This window comes from Sinohyriopsis cumingii, chromosome 1, assembly GCF_028554795.1.
Source record: "Sinohyriopsis cumingii isolate HCF-2022 chromosome 1, ASM2855479v2, whole genome shotgun sequence".
Taxonomy (NCBI): domain Eukaryota; kingdom Metazoa; phylum Mollusca; class Bivalvia; order Unionida; family Unionidae; genus Sinohyriopsis; species Sinohyriopsis cumingii.
This window is the reverse complement of record NC_142961.1, coordinates 167,663,347-167,688,665: the sequence shown is the minus strand read 5'-3', so window position 1 is coordinate 167,688,665 and position 25,319 is coordinate 167,663,347. Positions and strand designations below refer to the sequence as shown.

At 33.9% G+C, this 25,319-nt stretch overlaps 1 protein-coding gene across 1 annotated transcript in view; it reads left to right on the top strand.

Moving 5' to 3' along the window:
• The window catches only part of LOC149808341 (pecanex-like protein 4), a 65,294-nt gene extending 40,307 nt beyond the window's left edge, over positions 1 to 24,987 (top strand). The window contains exons 7-11 of the mRNA XM_089975897.1: positions 1,330 to 1,433; positions 4,984 to 6,100; positions 11,040 to 11,160; positions 12,960 to 13,146; positions 15,916 to 24,987. Of these exons, the coding sequence (XP_089832023.1) occupies positions 1,330 to 1,433; positions 4,984 to 6,100; positions 11,040 to 11,160; positions 12,960 to 13,146; positions 15,916 to 16,167 (1,781 nt within the window). The 3' untranslated portion in view covers positions 16,168 to 24,987. The remainder of the gene's footprint in view (positions 1 to 1,329; positions 1,434 to 4,983; positions 6,101 to 11,039; positions 11,161 to 12,959; positions 13,147 to 15,915) is intronic.
• Positions 24,988 to 25,319: the final 332 nt, after the last annotated feature.

Below are 25,319 nucleotides of genomic sequence, written 5' to 3'. Positions count from 1 at the left end.
TCTTTGCAAGCATCTGGATGGATAGTTCTTGGTGTCTCTTTTTGGAATCCTTGTTCCAGTCTTACTTGGAATACCAGATTTGAATGGAGTTTGTATCTTGTATCTGGTTTGTTGGAGGAGGTGCTTCTTGGTTAAACTTATACGAAGTTTTAAATATAATTAAAGCTCTCCACAATCTTGTTTTTCATCACATAAGACAGCTTGCCTCATATCTGACTTAGACTCTGGTAAAGACCTGCCTGACATCTAATCAGAACATAAGACTCTGGTCAAGACCTGCCTGACATCTAATCAGAACAGAGACTCTGGTCAAGACCTGCCTGACATCTAATCAGAACATAAGACTCTGGTCAAGACCTGCCAGACATCTAATCAGAACATAGACTCTGGTCAAGACCTGCCAGACATCTAATCAGAACATAGACTCTGGTCAAGACCTGCCAGACATCTAATCAGAACATAGACTCTGGTCAAGACCTGCCTGACATCTAATCAGAACACTAAATGCATCTGCTGCTTTCCTAATTGTGACTGGTCACAAATGAGGACAGATTTTGTCACCTCCAGTAGTTTTTATCTTTTTATAATTCTTGACCTTTTCCATTTTTATTTGTCTTTCCTTGTCATGTAATTAAAGATACAAAACAATTTTTTTCTCATTTTATTTTGTGAATTATTGACAGCTGCAATATTAAAATATCATTCATTTAAACAGGACATCTCCACATACACCAATAGATTCACAAGTTTATCTTCATTATGCTTTACCTTTTCAACAGTTACAATGGCAAACTCATCCTTGAATTCTTCTGTATCTTTTTACATATCATGGGATAAAATCATCAGTATTAATTTTTGAAACGAGAAGTGAACTACAAACTTGACAGAATTATCGTAAGGAAAATAGTTAAACTACTTTAGGAAAATAGAGAGAAGTAGTTCAGGCAGTTCATATTTGTAGAAAATTATCAACAAATTATTATTCTTTTTAATTAAAATGAAGTTTTTAAAGAAAAGAAAAAATGGTAAATGACTGAAGCAGATGCAGAAGTGCAGAGAAAGGATGCATATAGTTCGAGTCAAATCTCCCAGGCCTTTTGACTTTGAATGTTTCCATTTCTCTTGGTTTACCACCCAAATTGACATAAGTTGTCAAACATAATGTAAATTTAGCTCAAAATAACCTAGATTTCCTCAGAACCAGGACAATCTGCTACTGGTGGTAAACATAATGAAACTTTTAGCCTGTTGAACCAAAACTCCACATTTCAGATTTACATGATTATCAGTTCTTCAAATGAATTCTGTTATTGTACAAATCTATAACAGGTGAACCCAATCCAGGAAATCATTACTTGGCCCGGTTCCAGGACCGTCTTGTCTGGATTCAGATCTTAGAGAGAGGAGCAGGCTACTGCTGTGTTAGCATAAAGGTAAGACCTGCAGTTATTCTTTTTATTTTTAAAGGAGGATATTGGAATGGACTTGACTTGCTGTTCATTGTATGCTTTCTTTGATTATTGGCCATATTTCAAAGCAATTCTGTTTTGCGGATCAAAGATCATCTGCCATCAACACTGAGGTTAGGGTTTGCTTTTAAGTAATTTTCTCAGACATTATTGCTTGTGGATCAAGATGAATTGGCATGTAAATGTTTCATAAATAGTAATACAACCACACCCTTTGGTTAAAGCTGGGACACTGCAGCTTATATTTCACACCACTGTGGCCTGCATTAATCTTTGCATTTAGCTGATTTTTTCAAACACTGTTGCCTGCAGAGTCATGTAACCTGGCATGTAGATGCATCATGAAGAGGACTACTAAATCAAAACTACATCACTGTGACCTACATTTCTACAGTGGCCTACATTAACAATTGCATTTAGATCAGTTTCTGAGGCAGTAAATTGCCTGCAGGGTTATATAACTTGGTATGCAGATGTTTCATTAGAAGTACCACTCGCTTTAAACAAAATTAAATTACTGTGACCTGTATTTCATGTTCTACATGTAGTTAGCTATGTTAACCTTTGCTTCAGTTTTTGACACACTATTACTGCAGAGTGATTGAATTAAGATATAGATGCAGTTTTGTCCTATGTTAGAAATGGCAAGCAGCTGCACTCTGTTGCCCTGGGAGTGAACCCTGTTACCCAGATAATGAAACTACATCATATATTTCTCTTTAACACAACTGGATGATATTTATGCACTTGTAATTGTTATGTGTCAAAATAGTAAGAAATACAAACACAGTACAGTGTGACCCCACTATAACACAGTGGTTGATGGCCATAGAATCAAACCATTTTATAGACTGAACTGTGTTATAATCAACCAAGTCAGTTAGCTGAAGAAAATGATGCATGTACCTAAAATATAGCACAGGGGATGGGGTGGGTGGGTAATAAAAGCAGGTGCAAAAATATGTGCTTTTGATTAAATGAAGACAAACTTGTCTGAGAAACACTTGTATATTTACAACTTACATTTGTGTAGTATAATCTATTAAATACTGTACATGTGTATAATAAATCCATGAATTCAAGAATTCAAGTGTAGATTGCATGTTATAAACTTCATTTATGGCTCGCATCCTGGTAGAAAACACATATATAAATAAATTGGTTGTCCTCGTTTGATCTTTATCCGATTATCACTAACAATTCACTACAGTTGTCACAAGTAGCAAGTGGCTAGTTGTTTACATGCTTGATGTACATGTACTTAAATTGGCCTAGATATTGGTCAGCTGGAGACAGTTATCATCTTGCTGAAGCTACCTGGGGGATGAGGCTATTGATCAAGAAATGAAAAACTTGAACAAATTAAAAAGTTTAACAAACATCTTTGCAAGTTACCCCATTTTCAATTAATTTGACAGTCAGATATCTATGGTTTTCAAAGATTGGGAATTTAATTTGCCTTTTATGCTGCCATTGATAGTGACCGTAAACTTAAAAATTTTCTTGCAAAAATGAAACTTTCATGGCACAATAATTGTTTTCCAGTCACTTTTGAAAATGCAACAATCCATCAGATTCCATTGCTTTTATTTAAGTTAGGTGCTAACTTCCTTTGATGGAAGGATCTTTGTTTTTATTGAAGACTGTAGTCAGCTTTCTTTGATGAAGGGTGCATGTGTTATTAAAGTATTTGCCAAAGAACAGTTTTGGAGTACCAAACAGATGTCTGTTTCTCATTGTGGCATCAGCATCAGATAATTGTAGAAAATTGATTGAAACTGAATTGTTTTTAACATTTGCTTAGTATTTATGCAGAAAAATTGGTGCTTCAACAGTAAGTTTTCTTTGAAATTTTTTCTGGGGACATTTTAAAAACAAAAGGAACTAGCCATCATTTGGTCGATTGTAGCAGTTACTGTTCCTGCCTTCAAAAGTTGGTCGATTTGTAGCTATTCCCAGTAGCATGACTATTGGATGGACAAACAAGTAGATCTCCACTTGTTTTTTGTTTTTTGTGTGTTTTTTTTTTTAATAATACTTTCCATGTATACATCAGAAACTTAAAAAAAAGGCTAACGCGGTTTACAACAGAAAATAAAAGTGTCCTGAAGGATTTAATTCTTTGTTTGAAAAGAAGAGGAATTTTCCCCATCCACATACAAATCTGTGTAAAAAAATGTATTAATTACTCCACAACCAGAAATAACAACAACAAAAATGCAGAGATCTCACAGCTTACAATACTCAGGCCAGACGTCAGAATAAATAGATTATGATATAACAATGCAATGTTAAGATGGTTTGTAAATGTGAAAAACAAATTTGTTTATCTAACAATAAGATAAATTCCAGCGCATTTTATATTAAGTTTGTCACTTCCTTTCATGGTGCCAATGAGTTTCTTCACTCCAAACCCAATGTTGTGTATAGAAGTTTAAACAGCCAACAATGTCACTCACAAAAATTTGCCATGGTACATTTTGTCACCAGTAGGGGAAATAAATTGCAATGTGCAACATTGGCGAAACCCAGCCTGATCCCTGAATGAACTATTTACATGATTTATTTTGCTTTTTAGTGTATGAAAAAAATATATGTATATGAAGTTGCAGGAGCCATACCACTATCTTCTTATATTAGAATTCATGCACCATATTTTCCCAAAAATGATCATAAACTTTCTCCACGTTACTTTTCGTACGTTTAAGAAAGGAAAAAATTGTGTATGAGAAAAATACATGCATATGAAATTTTGGAGTTTCACCACACTTATGTTATATCCTAATTCGTGTTATAACAGAGCATGCTATAGTGGGGTCACACAATATTTTGTAATTAATATTTAACTTCTGAGCAGTTTTAACTGTGGAAAGAGGAATTATCCTACTTAAAGTGCTCTCATAAGGACACTGCACCCTTCCAAACTGGAAGGACAAGGGACTACAATTTTTTTGTGAATTTTTCTTTGTCTGAACATATTTAATTCCTTTTTTGCGGTTTTTAATTTTGAGTTTTCATACATGCAATGTTATATTTAACATTTTTGCTGAGGTTCTTTTTTCTGAAGAAAATGTGGAAATGAGGCCTGGTGTTTATGCTGTTCTGAGTTTGAGATGAGACCTCTACTCCCAGCAGATTAAAGGTGAAGGTAAAATCACCATTTATAATCTCTCCGGACCAGCCAATTCCACATCCTTCAACTTAGAAACTTAATAACGGGGATTTTATTTGGAATTTTGTATGTTGTCTGCGTGTAAAATGGACTTGGAATTTTCAAGTTACCTCATGGAGAGGGAATAGCTAAGAAAAATATAATATCTGAAATTGAGTTTTAGTTTCACAATTGCAGATCAAGGTATGACTGTCATGGAAACAATAGATCAAGTAGCAAACGTGCAAAAGATGACTTCTTGAAGGGTTCAGTTTTAGGTTCACAAAGTAGCTTGTTTGATAATACATTTTTCATTTCTCTTCAGACTGTTTGATCAGTACAGGTTTTATTTTCATGTTATAGGGTCTGGAGCTTCAAGAGACATCTTGTCACACAGCTGAGGCTGCTAGAATTGATGAGATTTTTGAGGCAGCATTTGAGAAAGATGGAGGATTTCCCCTTGGAAGCCTCAATCCTTATCCCCTCCATAACCTCACATCAGTGGATGCTGCATATTTGAAGACTTACTCTGATGCTAAAAATGTCCTCACTGGTATCATCGATAACCCAAATAGTGTATCTGTGACCATGGATGCTTTTCTAAAGAGTCTTGTATGGGTTCTGCTACATCATGTGAATGAACTGAAGAGAAAGGAGGCCAAAATAAACAAAGAGACAAATAAAGTCAGTACAGATTTATTAGTTTCTTCCAAAGCAGAAAAACATGAGCTGAAAGAAGTTAATTTTAATAAAACTTCACAGGTTTTGGTTGAAAAAGTGAAACCTAAATTGGAGCCAGTACAGCCTCTTGTTCCTATAGCTGAAGTGTTAGACAGTGCTGATAGGACATTTTCACCACTACCTCCCATAGGTAATGGAAACTTGAAGAGAAAGTCATCCTGGGGCTCATTGGACAGCTTTACAGAGAGTATTTTCTCAGACAGTGGAGATGAACGTTCCAAAAAGAAAGGCAAACCAAGAGTAGCTGACTCTGGCGATTCTTTTTATGGACCACTTGTTGTGAGTAAAGGAAATTCCCCTCTGAAGAAAAGTAAAGACATAGATGACTTATTTCAGGAATTAGATCTTGGACTTCCAGCTGTGAATGTTACTAAATCCAAAGAGGTATTTGAAGCTAATGCAGGGTTGCAACCCAGCCATGGATTTAAACAGTCTTATGGCAATGCTATATATAAACCTCAGACTAATCTAGCAGGGTCACCAGATTTCAGATGTCCATTCTCAGTGCATATGAGTCTTCCAAAATCCTGGCGGGAAATTCCTCTGGACCAAGGCCAAGTATCAAGACAGCTGGGAAAGTTTCCCCAAGACTGGTTCAAGTATGTTTTGTCCACTTTGGACTGGTCAGTTGCTGGTCATCCTAGCCATGATGTGGTCAGTCAGGTGGCTCAGGATGAAATTTTGCTTAAATGTTATGCCCAGCTCATCATGGCTTGTTACTCCATATACGATGCTCAAGGTATGGCTGATATATCAGATGGTTTTAATGATTTTACAACTGTTCCTGAAAAATATCTTTTACTAGAACAAAAGTCATTTATTTCTTTTCTGTCATGATTGTTAATATTACAGGTTGTAATATTGAATGCAGCTTTATGGTTTGTAATTTATTTGAAAAATAATATGAAGTCCAAACTAACAGAATGTATCATGATCTGTGTGTCCCCAATGCTTTCATTATGTGCATCTTGATTTGGCTTTGTCTGTCATTACAAGTGCATGTTTATAGTACATGTCTTTCTGTATGTAACTGATGATCAGATTAGATTTTCTTGCCACATTTTCCATTTTCTATAATCTTATGAACTTTATGGACATTTTCAGTGAAGACATCTTTACATTGACAAGTGAACTTTGATATGTATGTTTGGTATGTAGATGACCTAATTAGAGATAGATACCATATTAACCTCACCTGACCATGATGCCAAGGTAGTTAATTATGTGGCTCTGCATCCATCATATGGCATGCATCTGCCTGAATAATTGTTTGTTATCATTCTGGGGTCTACATTTCTGATCTGATTTCAGTTATCATTCTGGAGTCCATATTTCTGATCTGATTTCAGTCAAACTTGCAATGTGGGTTTATATCAGCAAAATCTCTGGCTAATTTGGTAATAGAGAAGATCAGTGGATATTAATGAGGTAATATTATTGAACCAGACTGGCTAACCTTGCTACCACTGTGGAGGCCACATTTATGATCTGATTGTGATAAAACATGGAATATATTCTTATATCATTAAGATCTTAGATAAATGAGATAATGGGCAAAATCCTTTCATATTAATTAAGTGAGCTTGCATCTGATTGGCTGAGCTTGTTACCTCTTTGGAGGTCATATTTCTGATACAGTTTTTAACAGCTTGGAATATATGATTATATCATTAAGATTTCCAATGAATTCTGTACAGGTCAGTTTCATATTTACTAGTGAGGTGATCTTGCATCTGCTTTGTTGAACCTGTTACCCCTCTGGAGCCCATATTTCAGATTGAATTTTTATCAAACTTGGAATGTGGGTTTATATCTTACATCTGATTGACTTGCCTTCTTACCACTATTGTACCTATATTTTTGATATGCTGGGTTTATTATCATTAGCTTTTTGGATGAACTAGTTATGAGTAAGAAACTGTGCATATTACTTTAGCTCTGGAAAGAATTTGTATCAGGATATAGTGAACTAGGTCAAATGAAGATGTCATAAAGATTGTGAGATAGTTTCAGTAGTACATGTTCTTCTGCTCCTGCATGATCCTGCTTAGCAAAATGGTCAACTGTAAAGCAATGTAAGCAAAGTGAACACCATCAAACCCACTTTGATCTCTTGTTTTAATAAAGATTTTAACCTTTTTTTAAACTTACAATTCTTATGATAAAACTTGTCAGCATAATTCCAGAAACACTATTCAGAACTGACAAATGTAGGCAGGTTCATACGCATATGTAGATGACTTAATTAGATTTTCCTACTGCTATTGCAAAGTTTACATTTCTTAACATATTTTCTCAACTTCTACATTAATACACCCTTATGTTTATTTAATATCTCCTTAACCCATCTTGACATGTCTGCATAAAGCTTGATATGCATTTCTATTATGATAAGACATTGTGTCCTGTAAAAAATGAATTCCTTCTTATCAGCATATTAAGTGTAAGACCCATTTGTATTATCTCGCCTAGCTAAAAGGCTAAGTGAATTTATTATATGTCACTGTGTCTAATGCCTAGTGTGCATGTATCTTTCAACATTTGTTTTTTCTCATTCTGAAGACCGTGTTTTTGATCAGATTTTGATAAGACATGGAATATGTAATTATATCATCATTAATCAAACTCTTGGATAAGTTTGATATGAGCAAGAGCCATACTTTCTAATGAGGTACACATACGTCTGATTGGCTGAGCTTGTTGCTATTCTGGGGACCATATTTCTAATCTGATTTTGATTAAACCTGGAACTCATAGACTTATCCGATTATGGTTTTGCGTATTTTCAGTCATGAGCAAGATCCATGCATATTAATGACGTTATCTTCCCTTTGATTAGCTCAACTTGTATAATTCAAGAGACTGTATCTTTGATCCTTTTTTTTTGTAGACTTGGTCAGTAGACATAAATTATTAATTGTGTTTTATTATGAGCAAGATTTGTGCATATTATTGAATTTCAGCACAGTTAGTAATAGTTCCCAAATTTTGTGTTTGTGTCTCTTAAAAGTACCTGTCTACTCTCCACACACTCTGTGTAGGAAGGCAAGGGAAAAAACCAATGATATTAACTATTTAGAATCACTGGTTGGGGTTACTCAGAGTCCATGTCTTTGCCAGAATAATATTTTATTTATAACTAGGAAAAAGTTGTAGGCTGGCATAAACTATATGCAATGTTGTAATTATAAAAGGATAAGACTATCTTTATGGAATTATAAATATTTGTTTACAAAGTGATTATGATTTGGGTCTAATTTAACATGATTCTTGTATTAAAAAAACAACATGCCTAAGCTAATGATTCTTGTATTAAAAAAACAACATGCCTAAGCTAATAAATATATTTGCAGAGAATTATAATATTTTTGCCACTTAATAAATTCTAAAATATTTGGAAGCAAATTTGATATCCTTGTTAAAATAAGTCTTGGCATTTGCTAGTCTTGCCATATTAAAGTGCCTGAAATATTGTTTTTTCATCAATATTTTGCCCAAAAATGCAAACCAGATGAAAGAAAATTATTTTTTTTGCTACAGGCTGCATACATTTAAACGGAATAATTTTTTAAAAAAGTCAAATTTAGATACCATAGGATTAAAATGCATTCATAATTTATAACTGAAGAAAAAGTATAAAATAGAAATGTAATGAGTAACACTATAAGTAATTAAACTATATTGCATTTACAATCAGTTCATAAAAAGATGAATTTATGCTGTATCTTTACAACTGCTGGCTATTGTAAATTGTATGCATTGTTGTAAGTAAGGATCAGACTTTCTTTACACAATTATTGATCTTTCTTTACAAGTAAATGTGGGAGGGGTTATGTTGATTTTGCAATATAAAAAAAACATATATTTTTTAATTTTTTACCTTATTTGAAATTCTTATATATTTTTAAAAGCATGTTTAATATGTGTGGTAAAATCAAGTTTAACAATTGGTAGTATTGCCATGTTAAATTGCCACAGGCATTTTAGTCCTTTATGGATTTCATATAACAATGCTATAACTCATAAATTATTTGAAATTTGTATTTCATGTCTTTAATTTTTAATTTAAAAAGATGCCAATTTGCCTTTTTCCTGAAACATTTCCAAATTTAATTACTAGTACAAAGAAAGCAATGGTCTTTAAAAAATGACAATTGTGAATTACAATTTAAATTCATGTGAAACTCATGTAAAACTGTTGACCAAAATAATTAAAGCTTTGTTTGCAAGGATAATTTTTAAAGATCTTGAATGACTATAAAATGTACTTTTGCATTTTTCTGGAAAGAATTTTTTATCTGACTACGGTAAAATAGGTAAAATCGACCAGATGTAAAGTTTTAAAATAGGTAACAGACACATAGGATGTTTTCTTCACAACTACATAAATATGTTTATTAGTATGGTCAACTATTATGTAAACCACATGAGTAATATGAGGTCTGCTTGGGCCTCTTGTTATTACATATTGTGTCTAACCATCTATGAATTACACTTTTCTTCAATCAATTTCTCCCAATTATGAAGCTTGATATGCTTATGTATCTTGACAAAAGTTTTCTTCATATCACATTAGGGGCGCTCACCAGTTATTATGTACTTTTGAGAGAGTGACGTATGTCAGGTGAAGTTGTTTGCATTTAAAACATGCACAGTGGAGAGAATGTTGGCATACCTCAATGCTGCATTAATGTAATGTGGATGATATTTCTTTGGATATTGTACTTTTGGAAATTGTACATGATTTAAACACACGCTAACTAAAATGACTGTTCCCTTGTGCTAAAAAATCAGCCTGAATTAGTCTAAAGTAAACTATCCATAGCAGCTATTAAAGTAGGGAAAATGAATTTTGCCAGACTAGACAATACCAGCTTCTGAAAGTGCAATGAATGAATTACCAAATATATAAAATGTAAAAAAAGTTATCGGCTCTTTTTTAATACAATTTACCTCTGAAGTTCAGGAAGTGAAAATGACCAAGTGGAGCTAGCACTTTTTTTAAAGGTGCACATCTGGAGCAAGGCCAAGCTGTATACTGTATAACCCATATTACACCCATGAATCATACACCAAAATAAAGGGAATTGAAGGTTCTTTGAATTATACCTAAGATATACAAGGTCTTTTTTAAATAACCAGTATAACCAATAAGGAAAGCCAGGGAAATTCTTTTTCTTTAAAATTCTAACCCTATGCAAAATACGAAACTGTAGAGCGCCACCATAACCATTTAAGGTATCTTCATGAAACTTGGTATTTTCTTGTATTATGACTAGGCTAGACAGCATCTGTTGTAAAAGAATGGCCTCAGTCTAGTCAGTGTTGTAAGAGCCATCCCCATGTTTTTAAAAATTGTATTTGCATCACACTCTTGACAGTTCGTACCTTCTTAACTGTTGTATTTGTACTATGACCAGAGTTTATGTCACATATAAGAATATGCTTAGATCATTACTTTTAGAGGGAGATGTAATCCATAAGCACTCACTTACTGACAGATCTAGTTTTATGGAGTTGCTTTGATAATATTTTAAAAACATCTAGCTTTTGCTCTTGTTACATGGAAAATTTTAGGTCATAAAATATGAACACAACGAATGTTAGATTGAGATATGATTTTACCATCCAAATTTCAATAGCATTCTAGAAAACCAATATTTTAGTAATTGTTATAGGAGGATTTGGAGGTGCACATTTCCTGTACAAGTGTTATATAGGAGATATGCCATGGAATGCCATGTTGGACTGGTTGTCAGAGAACAAAGAGCTTCAGGGGCTGGTAGCTAAGGCATTCAGGTAAGATTGGTATGCAGTCTACTCATGATTTATATGTATATTGCATTCCTGAAAACCTCGCATATGTCAGATATGTACAACTTAGGTGAATTTTAGAAGCACTCATCTTGAACACTTGATGCATCATAAGGGGTTAAGAGAGCTCATAACAGAGAGCATTAAGTAGAGACGCTGCTACCACAATGACAACACTAAGACTGAGCAAAGCTTCCAGAATCCTGCTTTGGAGCCCATGCTATGCATTCCCATATAATATTATACAAATGTGAATCTCTGGATGTTTTTTTTATATGCTTGGGTGTTAATATTAATTCGTGTAAATGCGAGACTGGGGTAAGTTAAATATGCGTAAATTGGGAGTTTATTGTATGTACCATATGTACTCGTTTATGTCAAGTCCTTTGCGAACAAGATAGATCCTGATCTGCCATTGCATTATGCACAAGCAGATCCGGGTCTGTATTTTTTGTCATGCTGATTGCTACTAACAAACTGCATAGACCCAGATCTGCCAGCATATTATGCTTTGGCAGGTCTTGGTCTTTGCACTTTGCATTTGGACTTATAAACAATCGTATGTGGTAGTTTTTGTTCATTTCATCTTAAATCAACTTTAGATAAAAAAAGAGTATTTAAGGCATTGTGTAAACTAGGGGTCTCACATCACCTGTGGGCTGCATGCGGCCCACCAAGCCATATCCTGTGGCCCACAAAATGATTCGCATCACAATGTGTCATGAGAGATAACAATGGTGGTGTGGCTCTTGGGCCATCAAAAATGCCCTCATACGGCCCTTGGGGTGGTTTGAGTTTGAGACCCCTTGTGTAAACAATAAGATCATTCAGCTGGAGCATTGAGAAAATCACAAATATAGCAATATTTTACAAAGTTAATGCCCTATTTCAGGCTAGCTTACTGAGAGACTGTGCTTTTGCACATTGTTAACTATTGCTGTTTTTCTTAAAATGAGAATCAAATAATTGAATAGCCTGAGGGTTATACAGTATGATTCAACAAAGTTTTCATTCAGTTAAATAAACACTGTTCACTTAAACTCAAGTACCAATGTGGATATGTGAGAAAGCTTGCCGGTAGCTTCTCGTGGCTCTGTGGTTCTTTCCAGTTTTTTTGCGGGTTCATCCTCCACCATTGATACTGGCCGCCATATATAGCCTATCTTATGCTGAAAATTGGTGTTAAACCCTACAACAACAACAACAACAACAAATAAACTCGAGTACATTGTTTATGGTTAACATAAAAGCAAAGAAAATAAACCTGCCAATAAATTGCTGTTGTGCTTTTAGGTTATCAGTTCGCATGGGAAATGGGTGCGTTGATGGCATCAAAAAGAAACACTACCAATGCCTTCTGTTGTGCTAGTTTATTAGTTTGCACATCAACATTTATCTTAGAAAATGAATGCTTGAACCTACATCTATAATGACTTTTTGCATCCATGAGATACCACAGCAGCTCCATCAGGACACATTGAGAGATGGTGGTTTTTCTTAATCCTTTCCACTCTCTCTTCACCCCCATCCACGAATCATGAGGAATAAAAAATTCATATGAGCTGTTCTGTAACATATTTGTAAAAACAAAATTCATCAGATTTAGTCATATGCATTATTGATATCATATAATTTCCTTGCTATTAACGTGAATACAGTTTTCACATACTTTGTCTTTCTGAATTTGTGCAAAATTTTAGGCTTGTGAAATTTTTCTTATATACAGTATGTTCTATATCTCTCTGTAGTCATTGTTTTAAGTTCGTCATTTTATATCTGTATAGATACGGTTTCAAGTTGATGTTGGACCAGACCCTGCTGGGAGAGGTTACCAGTCCTGCAGAGTTAAAGGAATACCTGGAGAGTTATGACCAAGACTGGTACATTGGACTGGAACGTGACCCTCACTGGACACATGCTGTCCTTGCCTCTAAGCCCAACCTTTTCTCCCTGGATCATAGCAATACACAGGTGAGTAATTATTTGAATCTTTGCTGTGCAAATGAACCATTATATATTAAATAATTTGGTAGACCATTATAAAATGGTCCCCTCAATACACCACTACCCCTCTTATAGCACAGGTTATGTCATAGATCCCATTAAGACGGACAGATTTTATTGTGACCATGCTGCTGTTTCGTATCTCTGCTAGTTGAAGACCAGAAGAGATAATGTGATGGGCCTGTATCCATTGTCTGTTAGTAGATGTTTGTCATCGCTACTTCATCTGAACCATGTGGAGGAAGCCATACAACTTGTCATGGTTTCATCCTGAGGCCTAGTTGGCCTCCTCCACAAACACCCAGTATGGCTCTGGTAGCAAATCATGTTTTCAATACTCCTGAATGGATGGACATACATGTATTGACATGGGGTTTTCACTGAAAGACCTCTTTCAACATGTAGATGGTCCTAAATGGAAATGATGCTGATCTGACATGCAATATAGCTGCCATGGTGGCCATCTTGAAAATCTTTTATTGGTACTTCTCCTGAATGGCTTGTCATATTAACATGGAGATTTCACAGAATTACTTTCATTTGACTAGAATATGGTCTGGAATGAAAAAATGTAACAACCCTGGCAGCCATATTGAAAATCTTGTTAGTGCTACTCTGCTTGAATGAATGGTTATATCTCCATGTGGTTCCACTAAAACACTACTTACGATTGTTGGTTCTGAATGATAATGGTTCAGAGATTATCACACAGTATGGCAGTCACATTGGTTATGAAGAAAATCTCGTATTGACCATTCCTCCACAGTGTATGGTTAATGTTTTTTTTATTTTTAAAATGCTTATTATTGCATGCATTTGGTCCTATGTTAAAATGATGCTGATCAAACCTCCAAAATGGCTGCCTTGGTGGCCATTCTGAAAATATTTATCTGGTTACTTCTGCTGAAAGGGTGATTTTTATCAACATGGGCTTGCTACTAAAACATCAGAATATGTTGCAGGTCCTAAATGAAATTGGTGCTGATCTGACTTAAGTGTTGTTCATGCTGATGTTTCACTGAAACAATTCTTGCAACATATTATTGGTCCTGAATGAAAATGGCACTTATCCAACCTCCAGTGGTATTAATGAAGGGTTTTCGCTAAAATAACTCTTGCAATATATTAATAATTGCAGTTGCATCAGTTGATAAATGAAGGGGAGATTTCCACTGGTCAGAACATAATCATTTGATCAGACCCATTTACGTTTATTTCTATGTAAATTGTACTGAGAACTACTTTATACTAAATTTTATAAATAGAGTCACGTGCAGAGTAACTAACATAAACACTGAACAGGAAAGCATACACACTGCATACCTTGAAAACAAAATCAAAAGGGTGGGTTTATATTTTATTTATAAAATTAAATAAATTTATTTGACAGAAGAAAATAACACATTTTTGCTGTTTTCCTGAATATAAATAATTCTTTCTTTGACTAGATTTGTAAAAGAAAAGCTGGGAACTCAGAATCTGCAAAGAACATTGGGGCTACAGCACTTTCACTCCAGCTCGTTATATATGAATTAAAAACTATAGGCAAATGGATATAGGGTTAGGGAGGAGGGGTGTTCAGTTACTAACATTACGATAATTGGATTCACAGTCCTACAGTGTAAGACGCCATCCTTGATAGTTACAATGTGGGGTGGGTGGGAGATCCGCTACACCCCCACCCCCCATCGTAACTTTCAGTGTTGATGTCTTGCACTGTTTAACTATTGGACCCCCATTACTATAACCATTTACCAATAGTCTTAATTGCAAGTAGTGCCTGTGGATAGCCTAATATATTAATCAACACGAAAATAGATTTAAAGATGTGAAAATTGGTTACTCACATGTCTGGACAATAACGATACAGCCAAGTCACAATGAACTCTTGATAGCATCCAATACAAGAGTCATTCATATGTCAAACAAACAAAAAACATCCTTTTACTCAGATCACATATGCCAAATTAGACAAGCGATTAAGACCATGCTTTGGAATGTTCAAAACCATTACCATTGGTAGAATTTTTTGTTGGATATTGATGTAGGTATTATGTTGCAGATGGAGAATCCCCTGTTCTATAAATAGCTACATAGCATATGCCTCAACAAGAATTCATACACTTAGACAGGATCTAAAACTAATAGGAAATATCTTTAAAAAATACAAAATAACAATAAAAAATAAATAAAATTATTAATAATTGCAATTATAAGAATTTAACATTTTTTGTTGTTGTTGTTGTTGTTGTTGTGGGGTTTAACGCCATTTTTCAGCACACGATAGGCTATGATGGCGGCTAGTATTAATGGTGGAGGAAGAACCCTGGAAAACCCCGGGAAAGAACCACCAACCCACGAGAAGCTACTGGCGAGCTTTCTCACATACCCATGTTAGCCGAATCCTAGACTCGAACCCATGCAGACAGAGGTGAGATGGCAGTGATCCGTAACGGAGAGCGCTTTAGACCACTCGGCCACTCGGGGCCCCTTAACATTTTTTTCTGAGCTTAATCATGGTATAAACTGTCAGTTGCTGACTCACATAGCTTACATAATGCTCTTCGGATCAAACTGGCAAATAGTGTTGAGGGATTATATGCAAATGAAAACAGCATGGGAACATGCTTTAAAGGTGCGGCATACTGGATTAAAATATGTTTTCAAGTAAATGGAATTTAGTCATGAAATTTTAGTTTCCTCAGACTATCTTAAATGCATTCCTTATGTTTTCAGGGTACATACAGCAGCAGGACCCTGACTCTACAAGATGTTGCAGTAAGCATTGGCAGACTAAATGGGGAGGTAGTGCGTGGCCAGTGGGCAAACCTGGGGCTAGAACTGCTATATCTAACCAATGATGATGAAGAGAGATACAGCATCCAGGCTCACCCCACCATCCTCAGGAATCTCACCGTACAGGCTGCAGACCCACCTCTGGGGTACCCCATATATGCCTCAGAACCATTGTTTGTACCTACGTTGTGATTCTGTTGATGTATTTATGATATGATTGTTTTGCATAAATTCTTTTACTTTGAATGTGTTGCCTGTATAATGACTTAAATAGTCAATGATAAATCTTGGTAATCTGGTTTTTTGACATTTGATTAGAATGTCTTTTAGGTTCTGGTCTGCTTGAAAAGTATAATTATGATGAGTATGCATAGCATGTGCTTCATACAAATGGCATACTTTGTCCACACTACACATGAAAGATACTTTATGTATGCGTGTGGGCTTGGCATACTTTATCCACACTAAACATGAAAGATACTGTATGTATGTGTGTGGGCTTGGCATACTTTGTCCACACTAAGCATGAAAGATACTGTATGTATGTGTGTGGGCGTGGCATAATTTGTCCACACTACACATGAAAGATTCTTTTTTATGCATTGGTACTGGCATCCTTTGTCCACAATACACATGAAAGGTACTGTTTGCTGTTTGAGTGTTGGCGTTTGGCATACTTTATCCACACTACACATAAAATATAATTTTTGTGAGATAGGGCTTTGTCCACACTACACAAGAAATATAATATGTGTGGGGGGAGTTGACCTCCCCCCCCCCCCAATATTACAGTGATTAATCAAACTGGCAGAACATTTTATGAACTTGTACTTCACAGATTTTGATGAGGACCTATACATGTTTTTTGGTGGATTATGCATATTGCCTTAACAAATATTACATAATTTGATTTTCAGTTTGTAATGAATAGTAGCAGTATATCAGTATACAAGTACATATCTTTGCACTTCGTATTGGAATTTGTTTTGTTGTGAATTTCTATTAGCTATACTGGTTGTATATCCCTTTTTTAAAACTCAAAATATTACTTGTTATTTTGAAAGAACACATTCACCAGTCAGATGTGTGATTTAGCAATGGCAGACGGTTGCATAAACCTGAATCATTTTTGATACTCAGTAAGCTGGCAAAGAGCACTGTTTGGGGTTCCTTCAGCTTTAAATGCAAGTAAGATGCAGAAATGAATAAATCATTAGCGTTATGCATTAGATGCTTCAGTATCATGAGCTGTTCTGGAGGGACTAAAGTAATCTCAACACATATGCATCAACATCATCGATCTTAAGTTTGTAATTTGGTCATGACATGTCTCTAAGCTGCAAAAACTGTTGTCTCTTATCTGGACATACACAAAGTCCTTCTCATTTTTTTAAACCCCAAAATATGGAGAACAATACCTGGTAGAACCTGTTATAATAAAAACTTAAAGGCTCTACAAATCGTGCTGATGGTATGTATGACAGATTTTCAAATGGTTGGTTTTGTCCCAATACACATTAAAACATATTTTAAACTAATAATTTCTATTGCAAAGTGTGCCATATGTATATTATAAAGTATGTAAGATGTATATTATAAAGTATGCCAGATGTACATTATAAAGTATGCCATATATAAATCATAAAGCATGCTAGACAGACATTATTAAGTATGCCTGATGTACATTATACAATACATTATAAAGTATGCAAGATGTACATTATAAAGTATGCCAGATGTACATTATAAAGTATGCTTAGTTCGAGCTGATCTCAAGATTGCTTTTTTGAGAATGTCTTTCTTCCTGATCTGTGATGTTATTCTTTGATATTTTTGTGCCACAATCTCCGTAGCAGAAAGGAGCTTATTGCTTCACTGCTGCCCATCTCTTTTTAGTTCAGTAGCACAAACACTATTGGACTTAGAGACATGTAATATTACATATGTTATAATGGTCATGAGTAGATGACCTGATTAAATTTGCAAGCCGTTAAAACACTTTTGCAGTTTTATACACTTTTTAAAACTTTTTGTTCTTGCACTTGTTGACAATTAAGCTAAGAATGCTTGAGATAAGTATTACAGTTATATTTGAATTCATATGTAAATGATCTTATGCAATTTTATGCCGATATAACAATTTTCAATTTTTTTACTCGTATTTTATTTGTATTTAGATGATCTGATTGTACTTTCAGGCCATTACAGCAAAAATATTTTTGCTATATCTCACCTGTCAGCAATGTCAGTGATCTTATTGTATGGCCCTGCATCTATTGTGCATCATGCATCTATAAACAATTGCTAGCTTAATCGTCCTTGGGACACCACTTTTCCAATTTTGACAAAGACCAGCACAAAGCATCTTGGCATGATGGGATTTTTAAATTTATACAAATAATGCTGATTTATAATTAATATGGCTGCCATAATAGCAGTTGTAAAACCCCTTAGACAACTCTTCAACATGTGCAGAATATAATTTGATTAAATTTGACCAAAAAAAGCATTCTTGGCAGGAAAAACCTTCAAGTTGTTTAAATGATGCCAATTCATGATCAAATATAACAACAGTTATTATAAAAAGCAACACCATTAAATGGCTTCTTCTCAAGAACCACTTAATTGAATTGGGCCAAATTTTACTGAAAGCATCTAGAACCACTTAATTGAATTGGGCCAAATTTTACTGAAAGCATCAAGAACCACTTAATTGAATTGGGCCAAATTTTACTGAAAGCATCTAGAACCACTTGATTGAATTGGGCCAAATTTTACTGAAAGCATCAAGAACCACTTAATTGAATTGGGCCAAATTTTAATGAAAACATCAAGAGCCACTTAATTGAATTGGGCCAAATTTTACTGAAAGCATCAGAGCTTAGACAGTTTTAAGTTGTACAAAAGATGCATATCCACCATCAGATTTGGCCACAGTTACTAAAAATAGAAAAAAAATTGAATGACTTCTGAAACCACTGAACAGAATCTGATTATATTTGACAGAAAGCATCCTTGCATGAAGACCTTTCAGATTTTTACAAACTATGACAATCCGTCATATATGGCCAGTATTGTTACAAATAGAAACAACTGTTAAAGCTAACAACTGTTGAGTAGATTTGACAAAGTTTTTTTGGTGTGATGACCTTTCAGATTTGTAGATCTGATGCTGATCCACCATCAAATATGTCTGACATTACTAAAATTAGAAAAAACATTGAAACGATATCTTCTCTAAAACTGCTGAATATAATTTGACTTGATAGAAAGCTTCCTGTCATGACCTTTACAATTATACAGATGATGCTGATCTATCATCAAATATGACCACCATTACAAAAATAGCAAAACATGTAAACTACTTCTTTAACAAACAAAAAACGCACACACACACACAACTGAATTTGACCAAATTTGATGGGAAGCATCCTTGAATAGAGGGCTTTATTTTATTTTACAGAGCTGATCAACAAGCAAATATGATCATATTAAAAGTAGAAAAACCTTTAAATGACTTCTCCAAATCTGTTGAATAGAATTTGACTCAGCTTGACAGAAAGCATCCTGGCATGAAGACTTCTCATATCTGTACAAATATTATCAATCTGCCATCAAACATTGCCACTGTTGCTAAAAATAGAAAAGCATTTAAACAACTTCTGAAGAAAAGCTGCTTAACAGAATTTGACCAAACTGTATAGAATGCACCCTGGTACAAAGGATTTTTAAAAATATTTCACATGATGCCAGTATTAGGCTGTTAGGCAGATTTGGACTAGCTGAGTAATGTCAGCTTGTTGTCACACATTTTTGAACTTTTTGACTTTTTAATATAAAATTTTTTCTCACAGTTCAGCAAAAATCCTGTGATATAGATAAATGAAATTTGATATGTATGTCTGAATGCATACATTGATGACCTGACTAGATTTTAATGCCACGGTATCAATTTTTAATATTTTTTGACTATTTGAAATTATTTGGACATGTTAAAAAGGAAACTATAAAATATTAAGAAAGGGTTTAAGCTGTAGGCAGTTTCCTCGTATAGTCTTCACTAGACAAGTGAAAGAAAATATTCTTTTTATAGTCTTTGTACCTGGTTTTATGTTCATAACAAATGGAAAGTTTGTGACCCATTTAATATACAGTAACTAAATCTCATCTGCAAGTTGATATGTTACAGAGGTTGAAGATTTTATGACATAATAGAAATTTTAAGAAAAAGAAAAGGAAAACCTTGACTTTTAGTCCGATTATGTTTGCCAGTTCTGAATAGATCCTTCATCAAACTTGAGAAAACCACACCTCAGTCTATTCATGTGACTGTTTTCAAGCATCCTGTAGATATTCATTTGCAGTAGAGTTAGAGAAAAGCTGTACCATGTGTATACATTAATATTTTTACTAATCAATACAAAGCATTCTTTTGTACCAAATACAATATTGTGTTGAGAATGGTATTTACCTAGTGCTATTGAAAGTTTTCCATAAAAGTTCCTATACAGAACTCACGAGAGGATGTAATGACTGGCAACCATAACACATATAAACTTAAGATTTAGTGTACATACCCCATATATAGATTATCTGGTGTTTTATTGATACACATAAGCCTAAGCTTGGAATGTTGCTCCGACGGTCAGTATTTCGAGAATGTTTTTATAATAAATATTTAACAATACTTCACAAGAATAAAGTGTCAGTGAGCTTGAGCAAGACTTGTAAATATTAGTACAGTACAAATAATGTATAAATGACATTCATCACTGATAGTCTTATCAGGGACTTTATGCTTTTCAAAACATCATTTAATAAAGAAATCTTTTCATGTACCTTTTTTAATTGTCCAACAATGGATATAATTACATCAGAATTACTGTAATGCATATAGAACTTAACTATGCCAATGATGTGCATCAAACATCCTCATATGAAGACAGCAAGAAAAAAGATGCAACAGTATAATTTTATTCCTCTTTTTGAGTCGATATGCAGGTGTTTGTGTTTCTACTGTTGCTGTGTTTATTATAGCATATTGTTATCTTAAAATAAGAGTCATTATAAATATTTACACAAGAAGGCAGCACCTTTACATTCAGTTTGTTTAATCACTTACGATTATCTTTGTTATGATAAATTAGAAGAATAAGGATTGGACATTTTTAAAATGTAAAATTTGTGTATATTTTGTCAGTTTTATGACGTGTTAAAGAATACTATACTAAAGCCAGTATATGTATTACAGCAGTTGTTATATCTCGACAGAAAAAAAAGGGTATTAGATTTACACATTATTAGATGTGTGAATTAAAATAATGTCAGTCAGGGTTAACCTAAATTTTATTTAAATTAAGAATTGAACATAACTAAAAAAATACTTTTGTACAAAAGTTTGTATCTCTCGTAACTGTGTCTGATAAAACCTCTGTGTAGCTATGTAATGTAATTTAAGGATGGCATTTCCAGAATAAAGTCTGACAGAGGCTTTATAAAAGGGGGGAATGAATTTGAGGCTATTTTCGAGTATCTTGGGGCAAAAAAAGTTTGAGTTACAGTTTAGTCTTGAAGCCATTCTTCTGCTTTTTCCTGTATTGTTTCTGTTACACTTAAATGGACCCAGCATGCCATATGCAGATCAAACGCTATCTTGCTGAAGAGTCAGTTATTACAGGTAGTGTTAGCAAATGAATGTAAACAAATACTGAAGCACTGACCCAAACACGATGGCTTGCACATCGATGTACAAACTGGAAATATGATCTGATGTATTTCAGATTAGGGTATTCACTGATCCACCCCACCACCATATGTAATTGTGAAAGGGAAAAACACAGAATATGAAAACAAAAATTATATTAATCCTGTGAGGAATTTAATATATTGCAAATATTTGTGTATGGTGGATGTCGTTATGAAGAGAAATTAATGTATGTATTTCATTTTGAACTGTTTTGGAATACAAATATGTAATTTTTTTACATCTTGAAGCATTATGACATATTTGTTTATGGCAGCTTTGGTTAAGCCCTTGTTTGTAATATTTACTTTTTAGTAAGTTAAATATGGTAGAAGAAACTTTCTAGCTATTGCTCTGTTACACTGTGTTATGTCAAGTGCATCACTAAAATCAGGTGTTATTGGTGCATTCATTATAATCATCTTTCACTGAACACTTATTTTATGTTATATGCTTGTGCCAAACCGTTACATTAAAGTACACCCTCTGAAGATAAGCATTGTATCTGAGGGAAGCCTTAATATAAATGTGTAAGATTTGATTTTTCTAAGATTAATTTTAATGTATATTTAAGTGAATAGTGGTTTTGTGACATTTTTGATCTTCATGATTCTTATAGTTTTTAGAGTCTTTATTTAGATTCCTGCTGTTAACTTGTGATTTTGCTCATCTTTTTGTTGCATATATTATTTATTATGTATTTATTATTATATTTTAGTTCTTTCCAATGGTTCTGTGTAGATTTTAGTACTGTTAATTAATTTATGTGTTAATGTTTTTTTTATGTGACTTGTTGTTTGCACTTTATTTTATTTGAAATTCATTACTTCTATTGTCATATTTGATTGATAACAAATATTACGTCTTAATAATGTTGCCCAAATGTTGTATGCTCCAGTATGGTTGTCTATTTTAATTATTATTAAAATAAACTTTAATAATTCAGGAATCTGTAAAAAGACTATTAATTGAAGAAAAAAAGATAATTCCAGGATTCATGCACTAATTAGTATATGAAAGGGTCTCTGTGTATGTTAATTTGATTACAGAACAGACACCCTATCAAAAAAGTGCTAGTGTCAGAGACCGCTTGGACAAGATGAGCAAAATTATACACCTATAGGAAGATGAATTAGAAAGTATTTATTTCTAAGACCTGCATAATCCAACAAATTTTAATTTGAAATTCCAGCTTGAAACACTCATGGCTGTCCAGATTAATTCATGAACCACACATAACTATAAGATTGGTCTCCTTTGCCCAAAGTTATTTAATTCTAAGCTATACCAAGAGTATTGTCAGCTTTGTCTTCTGACAATTAAAGGCAAACACATTTACTGTGAATGTAAACACAGCACCATTTATTGTGATCTTAGGTTAATTTTTCAAAGAAAAATTTTGACCCTGGCTATTTCACTCTGTTTTGGAGATTTAATATGTAACTTTTGCTTTAGCTGACTACTTGAGGTGGTGCTCTACAGTTTTGTATTTTGCATAGGGTTAGAATTTAAAAGAAAAAGAATCTCCCTGGGTTTCCTTACTAGTTATACTGTATATCTTTGGTATTGTTCAAAGAACCTTTAATTCTCTTTATTTTGGTGTTTTGTAATAGTCTTTTCCACCAATATTTTCTAAATAAACATTAAAGTATAACAAAATATAGATGACTGAAAATGTTGGGAATTAAATTTCTACTGGTTACTCCTAACAAACTGCAAAGACCTAAACAGATGTTAGATCAATCCTTAGCATTAATGTTTGCCTTTTTTCTAAATCGGTTTTCAAAAGTCAGATACAATGTTAGTTCTCAAAACATGGTAAGAAATACTCATCTTGATATGGAAAATCTTAAGATTTCTCACTTTACAAAAATGTGCTTTGATAGTTTTACTCTTTTTGGGGGGAGTCTCAAATTTCATGTCCAGCATCTAAGGCTGTGATAATGTTTTGTACATTATATGATGATGTGTAAATAGACATTGATTGATTGGGATGGGTAGAGGTGTACTTTTACTTCTCTCAGTGTACATCAATTTTAACTGTACTATTAGCTGTGCTGTGTTTTTGCAGATCTCATGCAATCTTTTTTTGTGGTGAATTAAGGGAAATGAATACATAATGGTAGCTACTGGCTTTTTCCAAGTATTTTAAGTATACCTTGGGTGAGAAACAATATATTATTTGTGTATATGCACGTCACAAAATCAGGTCTTCATGCTCATTTTCATTTTTCACCAAAATCAGTAGATGCTCATCCAAGACGGTAAATATTCTACATGGATCTTGTACACAAACTTACTTCTTAAATAAGTATTTTATTTTTTGTTTTCCTACATTGCAAAAACTTATCACAAGACAATCTTGAATGTGATTAGAAAGCAGACAGTTTTGTTTCCTTACTATTGAAATGATTATAGGAAAAGTAATTATAATAGTTTCATTATTGCTGATTAAAATATCTGATCCAGAGTCTACTGACTTTTGGAAATACATTTTACCTCAGAAGATTATTTTGGTTTGTGAACATTTATTATATATGCTTGTAAACAGTAGTCTCTCAGGCATGGATGTTTTTATTCTTGCTGTTGTTGTTTTTTGGTTTAATGCCATTTTTCAGCACGCGATAGGCTATACATGGTGGCCAGTATAAATGGTGAAGGAAGAACCCGGGAAAGAACCAGTGACCCACGAGAAGCTACCAGCAAGCTTTCTCACATACCCACATTGGCCGAGCCCAAGACTTTAACCCATGCAGACAGAGGTGAAATGGCAGTGATCCATAATGGTGAGCGCTTAGACCACTTGGCCATTCAGGGCCCCCATTGATTCTTGTTAAGGGGATTTTATTTATATATAATAATTCAGTGTGCACTGCACTCGGTGAGTAGTAACAACTAGATACAGCTATTAATATCAATATTTTGATACTTGAAGAGTGTGTGTGTGTGTGAGAGAGAGAGAGAGAGATAGGTCTATGGTTAACTTAACAACAATGATCATATTACATATATCCAGAAATATAGTTAGGTTTATATGACACTTAATTATTTCTTTTTTTTCCTTAAGAATACAACACATCCTGTCAAATTATTAAATCAGACTCATTGTTTTTGACACCAGAATTTTTAACACGGGTGAAATTGTAACAAATTTCAGAGCCACATCACACTCTTGTTATATCCAAATTCTTGCTGTAACAAAGCATGCTATGGTGTGGTTTCATTCTACATGAATTTGAATATATGTGAATAAATATGTGTAAGATTTATGCTGCTATTTTTTTTGTCATTTTTGTAATTTTCTTTCTTCATGCTGTTTATGACATAATTATCATTCTTCAGATTCCTTTAAACTTCTTTTGAATTTTAATGTGTATATTCATGTGACCACAGCAGAACGATGTGTACTTTGGAGATGTGTTTGAAAACAAGCTTCAGTAGCTTACTATTGTCACTTCATTTTTAAATTTTCACCCTAGTTTGTCTGGCGTAAATTTAAACAAATTTAATGCTAGACCAAATTATTTTTTAAATATTTGAGATGTTTAAAACCATTTGAATACATGAAAGACAAATTTAAACACAGAATATAGATCCAAAA